The sequence below is a fragment of the Antrostomus carolinensis genome, unplaced genomic scaffold, assembly GCF_000700745.2.
Source record: "Antrostomus carolinensis isolate BGI_N321 unplaced genomic scaffold, ASM70074v2 scaffold22784, whole genome shotgun sequence".
Taxonomy (NCBI): domain Eukaryota; kingdom Metazoa; phylum Chordata; class Aves; order Caprimulgiformes; family Caprimulgidae; genus Antrostomus; species Antrostomus carolinensis.
The window spans coordinates 36105-44988 of record NW_010310404.1 but is presented as its reverse complement, the minus strand read 5'-3'; the positions used below and the strand labels follow the sequence as shown (position 1 = coordinate 44988).

General features: G+C 45.1%; 1 protein-coding gene across 3 annotated transcripts in view; it reads right to left on the bottom strand.

The window, feature by feature from the left end:
• HIPK2 (homeodomain interacting protein kinase 2) overlaps window positions 1-3428 on the bottom strand; it is a 90048-nt gene extending 86620 nt beyond the window's left edge. For all 3 annotated transcript variants that reach the window (XM_010166425.1, XM_010166426.1, XM_010166427.1), the window contains exon 1: window positions 2332-3428. In XM_010166425.1, the coding sequence (XP_010164727.1) occupies window positions 2332-3428 (1097 nt within the window). The remainder of the gene's footprint in view (window positions 1-2331) is intronic.
• Window positions 3429-8884: the final 5456 nt, after the last annotated feature.

The following is an 8884-nucleotide window of genomic DNA, read 5'->3' as shown; positions in this document are numbered from 1 at the left end:
CTAAATGCATGGGGCACAGGGCTTCTGTCACTTCTTTGGCATGCCTGCTTAGAGTCTGAAAGGTTTTACTCTGAGGAAGCTTTTCCTTCACTTCCAGCTTAAATGTGCCATTTCTTAAAGTCACCCCCTTGTCTTTTATACTCTATCAAGCAAAACAAGTGTAAATTAAATGGAAGACACATAAAATCTTCATAAAGCCCTGCATTTCCCCTAGCATGAAAGTTCCTTCTCTTTGGAGTGGAATTGGGTCCTTATTCTGGGCTGTATTTTTCCCCATCAGAAAATGAAAGAAGAACATAAATTTTCCTCATTACTTGAATTTAGCTTCATCAGCAGCCCCCTGCTGATGCAATTCAAGCCAATGAGATTTTTCTTTTCCTTATTTTTTTTTCCTGGTGAGCTGTTGCCCCTTTTCCCCTCCTCCCACCAACTAAGGCACGGAAAACAATGGAGGAATTAGACAGACAGAACTTATTAGCTAACAAGCTGCAACTTCAGAGCAGGCAGGAATAGCATTTAAAAAATAAAAAGCAAATTTTATCAAGCCTTCTCCTCCCCAGAGACTGCCGCAAAAATATTCCCTGTTTGTCGCTGAGAATGAACCATTTTTCTCTTTCTCTTCTGCTTTCTGTCACGTATTTCATTTTGGCTGCCCCTTCTGTCTTTCAGCTGGGGACCTAGGCTGCTAATGCAGAATCACAGATAACTCAACAACAAAATGCCTGTATAATCTTTTTTTTTTTCCTTCTTCTAGTCTGCCAGGTAATTGCAACCCTAAAAGCTTTTGCATATTTACCACAGAAACATGTCTCTCCTGGAGGATGGGACTGTCATCAGGTAGAATATTTCATTTAATAAGCTGCTTCTGAGGTATAAACTAGGGTTGTGAATTTTTCTTGGGCCTCCTTCAGAGCAAAGTACAAGCAGATAAAAATCAGCTGCTGCAGTGCTACATTGTCAAAGTTCCTGTTCCTGTAGAAATTAACTCTTCCCAAGCTCATAGCTCAGGTAGGCTTTGCCACTGTGATGTTTATGAAATCTGAAAAGGGTCTGTTACCAACTCATGTTGTTTTTTGTCCCCAGTCCTCCCCATGTATAAAACAGATTTCTTTCCTATTTACAAACAGAGAAACTACCCTGCTTTTCTGTAACCCATCTGATGAGCTGTGGATGCTGCCAGGACTGATTTTCATTAAATCAGTCATCAAGAAGGATCACATTTTCCCTCTTCACCCCTGTTTCACAGAATTACAACAAAAACATGGCCTGAACATTTCTAAATTCAGCTGTCAACTAAAGACAAATTCCCTTTTTTGCCCCTCCTGTTTTCCCCCACCCCTGAGGAAGCAGCAGAAATGCTTTTCTCGGTTCTTGGCATGTTGAATTAAGCTGACTAGAACCAGAGAGTCAGTCTGAGGAGAACATCTGCAGAAAGAGTTTGTGTCTTAAGGGTTGAGACAGAGGGAAAGGATGATCTTCCAAGGCTTATGAAAAGAAGCTGCTTTGCTGAAACTGTTCAACAGACCAAAGAGGGATATGGCTGGTTCACACGTTTTGCTTCAGATGTGCCTGCAAGCACATCTGAAGAGGTCAGAACTCCATCTAGCACATAGCATACCTGTAGTTAAAAGCACTGTGAGTGGGAATCAACAGTCCGTGACAGGTCCTCAGTCAAAACCCAAATCACTGACAATACTCATTCAGCCCTACCAACAGCTTCTCACATGGAGAAGGGTGTTTCCAGCCTGGCCAGGCTGCCGGCTCACCTGGAGCAGAGCTGACAGGAGACAGCCAGAATACTTTCATTGACTCTAGCAAGCTCCACAGCCTGTGTGAAAACTACTCATTGACCAAGCACCTTCTGCATCCATACAGCTTTCCTGTGGGCCAACCTTATTCTTGTGAAGTCCCTGGTTTCACATACGAGTAAAGACTGGAAGACATATCTGAAATAGGGACTGATTTTTTAGGTTAAGATCTTTCTGAAATCAAGAACCTACTTGCACTGACTTGGAAATGTGGACTCTCCAGATCCATCCCCTCTTCTTGAAACAGTCCCACAGAGAACAAAGTACTGATAGAGATGAAAGTCTTTCTAAATTTTAACTGGTAAACTCTGTTCTTACAACATTTTATGGTTATTTACAATGGTTTTCAATGCAAGTAAACTCTGAGAAGTTAGGATACTATTTCTTCTATCACCAACAAGCCATCTAAGAGCCATCCCAGTTTAGGATTAAGGGATGACTGTCATTCATCTACAGGAATGTAGGAAAATACCCATCAGTAAAATATTTCTCCTAGTAATGTTACATGAGCCCAGTCTCTTACCTGTAATATCTGGATTGTAGGTAGGTAGAACACACAGCTTTAGACACATGGCTAGCTGAACCAAAGTCTATGACCTTGACCCTATATGGCTGTCGGGATGGGTCTACCAACATGATGTTCTCTGGTTTGAGATCAGCATGAATCAGTCCCAGGCTTTTCAGCTTCATTAGGGCAGTTGCTACCTGCTGGAGAATTGGTCGAATGTACTTAAGGGGCAAGGGACTGAACTTGTTTTGTTTGAGGAAATCATAGAGGTTCTGTTCCAACATTTCAAAGACCAAGCACGTGTGATTCTTGTGCTGGAAGCACTCGTATGCACGGACAAAGTTGTAGTCATCCGCACTTTCCGTGCTCAGCCGAGCCAGGATGCTCACTTCAATCTGACCTTGTCGGGCATAGGAAGGATGGTTCTTTAGGATCTTGATGGCCACAATCTCATTAGTACCACGTTTCCAGCATTTGACTACTTGTCCAAAGGTTCCACGGCCAAGAAACTCTAACACTTCGTAGGTGTTGGTCATGGAACAGAGCACCTCATGTTGCACCAGCTGGTAATCCCCTTCGCTGTTGGAGCCACTGTTTTTGGAGGTGGCCGTGGAGGTCGTAGCGGTGGCTACAGTGGCCCCACTGGCATTGTTCTGAATCATTGGTGGATGCTCTTCAATGATCTGCACGCTGCTTGTGTTCTCGATCTCCTCACTCTTGCGCTTAAGTCCACATTTTTGGTAGGTGTCCAGAAGGCTCACAGTGCTGCGACGCATCAGGTTGTGTGGCCCGCCCAGTGTTTGCCCAGACACTGCAACCACACCAGAAGTGCTGTTGGCGGATGTCACCACAATGTGCCCCGTGCTTGCTGGGAAGATGATGGTCTGTTCGTAAGGGATGCTTGGATTGGGGATCTGGAGGGAGGCGTTGACGGCTGCTGCGGCGGCTGCTTGGGAGGACTGCACGTTCTTGCTCTGGCTGTAGACTTTGCTGTGTGTGCCGTACCCAGTCATATCCCAGTTTGAACTCGGCTCCACTTTCAGTTTCTTCACGCTACAGAAGGCACTTGACTGAAGGGTGTGAGGAGAGAAAACTTGCACATGCGAGGCCATACCTGCAATACAACATCAGAGTGAAACCACAGTGTCAAGAAGCCTTCCCCAGCTTTTTTCATTTGTTCAGTGGCAGTAAGGAAAAATGGGATACAGACTTCAGATATAGCACACACACAAAATACCAACTTATTCCAGAAATATGTATTCAACACAAATAAAATATTGTGCTCTGAAATAAATGATTACTTGTGATTGAACTATACGAACAATAACCAAGATTCCTGCTCTCTTGCTCTCCCCCTTCTCATTTTTAATAACAGGAACGTAAATGTTATTTTTACCTCCTCTGCCTAAAGAGACGCCTATTCCCAGTGTCTCCAGGAATATATCTAGCTCTCTGGAAGAAGTGGTGTCAAATACTGCCAAGTATTCTGCCTATGGAGACCAAATCTCAAATCCTCAGGCTCATCTTATATTAAACGGTTTGGTGGATCTGACTTAAGTCCTCTGTTTATTCCCATAAAACCACTGTGCAGCTTCTGGCCTGCAGACAGCCAGGATGGGACCGGGAGATGATGTACTGTGACAAAATGGAGGTGCATGGACAAAGTTGAGGAGCCAGGACAGAAGCAACAGATGATGTTGCAGGTTGCTTGCCAAGTCTGCGTGTGAGAATCATGCACAATGCCGGTCTGTGCTCAGGGACACTGGAGATGTGAGTTACACAACATGAGCTTCACTGTGCGCTCTCAGTTCTCTCAGATTTATAAAACTGTGTTCATCTATTCTTATTCACAGTGACAATAACATCACTGGAAAGCAGATCCACTGGAAATGAACGCCATTGTTAATGAAGCAACGTACACATGAGCATGTGGCTGAACTCAGTCCTAATATAACTTTATAAGAAAAGACAAAAAACTATTTTACTGCAAGCTTCTTAACTCTGAAAGAGTTAATGATCTTCTATATCTTTATTTCAAAAAAAGACTCCACCAAACAAACAAAAGAAGAAACCACAATCTCATTACCAAAGTGAAAATAAAGTAGCACTGAGACAGACTTACTGAAGGATTCTGAGAAATATTCCACTGCAACAGAAAATGCTCCTAGTCAGAAAAAAAGATGTGGTCCACAGAGAAGAGGACATGTAAGTCCTGACTTGCTACGAGCTTTCCTTGCCCAGGGTAGGGAAGGGGCAACAGTATTGTGAATGGAATAAATCTCTGGGGATTCCTGAGGAAGGAGTCAGCACCTGGTGGGAGTTAAAGCAGAAAGGCACAGCCTCCTTCACCCTTCCATCTGTCGTCAGTGTTTCTTTTTAATAAACCAGAATGACTAGGGAAGAAAAATACAATATGCTGAGCTGGCACCACTGCTGAATTATGAAGCCCAAACATAACCTTGACTTGTTTTCAACTTTAAAAAGTTAAAAAGCTGAACGAATGCTTCAGTGACAAAACCACAACAAACTCCACAGTGCACATGGATGACTTCTTCATGTGGAGACCTGAGAGTACCTAACACTCGGCTCCCTTTCCTAAAAGAAACTCATTCTCCACTAGTTTGTGTTGCTCTTTGGAAGACTATGGAGCTGGTGTACACATACACACTCATGCACATGCATGCATAAACATATACACCCATATATAAAAACACAAACGCTACTCCACACTTCCAGTGCTGAATAGCATGATCAAGGAAACACACTGAAACACACCCAATAGCCATTTTCCAGTTAATTCCCAGCAGCCTAAAGCCCAGAACTGCTCAGGAGAGGGGCACTGCATCAAGCCAAAAACCAGTGTGCTGCATACAAGTAACCCGCAAAGCCATCGCTCCAGCTTGCTTCAACACCCCCATTTCTTCCTGGCCACAGTGATGAATTTGTGAAGACAGGGCAGATGCAGAAGAAAACCCCTACCAGGACACACGGGGAAACCCTCAGCCCTGCTGGAACACGCAACGCAAAACCCCACTAACCCCACTCTAGCAATGAAGCCCTGCAAACCACAGCGTGCCTTCCCTTGCATGTGTGAACCCTGGCTTCAGTGTGATTTCTGATGCTGTTTGCTGCCATTTGGAATAACCCCCCTCCACCAGCCTCCTTGGCAGCAATTTCCAAGGTCCCTGCGACTGGGTCCTTGGATGCCCCCAAGCTCCCCACCCCTCTAAGTGCTTTCTCTCCTTTCTCCTTTCCACAGGGCGATAATGTTGCCACGAATGCTGTAGCACGTGGCACACGGTGAGCTCGGAGAACCACAGCAATATGACTCAACTTGTCATCCTGGACACAAATATCCCATGTGAGTGAACCGAAACTGTGTTTGTTTTTCCACTGATTAAGAGTCACGGTGTTCCTTCTAGTACAGTACCGACCTGCCTGGAGAGTGGGGTTGGTTTGATGTATGTTTTCCCCCTGGATGCGAAAAATAAAGCAGATGTAATTGGTAACATATTGTGGACCTAGCAGAGGTGTAATTTATAGCTTTATGGCTTTCATTCCATGGTATGCTTGAGCAATATCTCTTCATACAAAATGAAAAGAGGAAAAAACGATTGATGCAGAACAAGGAGAGAGGTTCTTCTCACACGCTCCTCTAAAGATAACACCAGAAGAAACAGGCACCCTAAATTAAAGTCAGGGATGTGAAGCGCAGCAGCTGCAACTTTCTCAGCACCACTGTAAAAATCAGGATAATCACCACCATTAAGAGACAGACTTTCAACTGGTGCAAACTGGCAGGGCTCCCATTGATATCAGCTGACACTAAAAACAAGATCAGCAGTCACTCAATGTTGTCAACATCAGATGGCCGCCTGTGCCCCTTGGTGAAATGAGTTGTTGTTAGGGATTGGTTTCCACATCAACAACCAGCCCCTTGCTGTCCCTGCAACACTGCTGGCAGCCTCAGCAGGGCGACAGGAACAGGGGACAAACACTGACCCACCCTGGTACCCCAAAAACCAGAACTGGTGAAGGAAACAGAGCTGCCTTGTGGCTAAAGGGAGGACTTTGGACTCCTCTGCTGCCACTTCCACCCTCCTCAGAGGTTATAACTCATTGCACGAGAAATATTTTTTTCCCCTAAAAAAAGAAGTATGAAATCTTCTTCATTCCATCCAAAATTATTTTCTCACATTTGAGGTTTTAGGGGCACATGTTTTAAGGAGAAAAACTCGGCCAGCTCTTCAGCAAAGCCCAATATGAAGAAATTACAAGCTGATTGACAACTTGGTGATGGGGAAAGAAGGCTTCTGCAGCAAAGTAATTTTTATTGCAAATTTCCATGTGCAGCTAATGTGAGAAAAACACAACCCTAAATTTCCTGAGGACACTATCAAATTGTGCTGGTGGCATGTTCTTTTTTTCAAAAAGGATCTTTACTCCACAGCAATAGCAGAAATAGTAATAAATGTGAATAAAAGTTGGATGGTTTGTTATAAGGATCAAATTCCTCATTACAGCCTGTAATATGATTTACAACTTCAGCCTTTTGATTACACACACTGACAATAGCTTGCCACAATGTCCATGAAGAAACAAGCTGGCAGTAATGGGGCGATTCACGCCAGCCAAGCCCTGTGACAGTGATGTCCCCTGAGCATCCCCCAGAGCCAGTGAGGATGTTCCCAAGGGGTCTTGAAGAGATGGTGGGATCATAAGCCACAGAGGAGAGGGACAGAAAACAGGCTGTTTCAGTGGGGAAAAGTCCTCTTAAACCCTTACTTACAGGTCTGCAAAGAAACCTCCTGCGTGAGGCTGGAAAGATCCTAGCAGACACCTTGCCACACTTTGTGGAGGTCAGCCCGAGGCTGGCCCCTGGCTCCTCGCCTTTTTGCTCTCTGCCAGGAGCAAAGGGGGTGAGGATGCTCAGGACAAGCAGCTGTGCCCACAGAGCTGCTGCTCACCCGAAGGATGGCTCAGCAGCCCCACCTGTGCTGGCAAAAGCTTTGTCTGGACTAAGGCAAGCAGCAACACAGGCTGATCTTAGGCTTGGTCCCTGCTTTGGCAGGGGTGCAGGGCAGCCTCCCACAGCCCCATTTAGCCAGCCAGGCTGCAGCCAGGACTCTGCAACAGCTAAATACAAGCCCTGAAGAGTGCAGGTCTGATTTTATATCACCCCTGCACACAGCGAGTCTCTGGGCTGGGAGCGGAATCAAGGCTGGGCACAAGGCATTAAATAAAATTGATAGTTCCTTTCTTTAATAATGAGTTTTAGTGTAGCCATTTAAAGTTCTCACATAATTGACAGTAACTGGATTTAATGGGGCCTCCCCTGTCCTTGATACGACTCAGGTAACTCCCCATAGCATCCACATGAGCTGAAGTATGTAGTGTGCAGCCAGGGGACAATGTTAAAACAGCCTGAATGACTTTTATTAAAAGACTTGAGGTTTTTTTTTTTTTTCCTGAGAACCCCTCCCACGTTAGCTTTCACTTAATAATAATTTAGCAGGTGCTATTTACAATTCAGATGTCCCTCTTCTGCATGCATACACAAATCATGCAGCCGCCTCACTTGTACTTCCAACAGGTTTCAGGAAAGCAAATGAGGTAAAGTTCCCTATCCACCCACTTCACCCCAAAGGGCAAAAAATACACTTTGGGGACTAAAAAAGGAACAGTTTGAAAGTCACTGATGTTTTCTTCTGCTTTACTCCTAGCACTTACTCCTGATTTATAAATGTGGCCTTTGTGGTGGCAAGAGACCAAGCCCCTGCCCTGTATTAAGTAGGCAGCAAGACCTTTTGCAGTACCTGCAGAGCTGCCAGTGCGCTGTAACCAGAGGCTGCTTGCTGACTGTCGCCAGAACCATAGTGCCTGCTTGAAAAATACCGTCGAAAGCACATGGCATGTGTTCAGCATATAAATGATGCACACAAGACACTCCTGAAATAAATATCTTCCACTTCTCCCTAGAGAGGAACCAGCCTGCAAACTCATATGCACACTCGGGTTAAGAAGGCAATGGAAAGGGGATCTGCGAGGTATGGCTAATGTATTGCACCTTCAAAATCGCCATGTCTCAAGCACAGCAGTCTTCCTCATGGTGGCCTCTGTGTGGCCACTTTGGAGGCATTGTCCCCAGTAACACTGCACTCCTGGAACCTCCTTAAAATTTATGTCTCTGGAGGCTACACAAATTCCTTCCCTTGTGCTACCGAATGTTTGGAGACAACCTCAAAGAGGAGTTCAGACCCCAATAGCCTCAGCTCCTTCCTGTTCCTGGTGAGCAGAAGATTTCAAAGGAGCCTTCATTCCAGGTGAAAATCTCCCTGCCTTCCTGCTCTGCTTTTCCTGTCCTGCTAGTAAAACTGTCTCATCCTAATTAGTAGTTTCCTACATGCTTATGTAGCATGCAGCAGTTCCCAAAGATGTGACAGAGCCCATCCTCTGCACTGCTCCAGACCTGGCTTCATGTGGCTCCAAGTGGCCAGGTTTGATCCATGTCCCACAGCCAGACAACAAAGCAAGACTTGGCAATGCACAGAGAAGCCATAAACAAAAT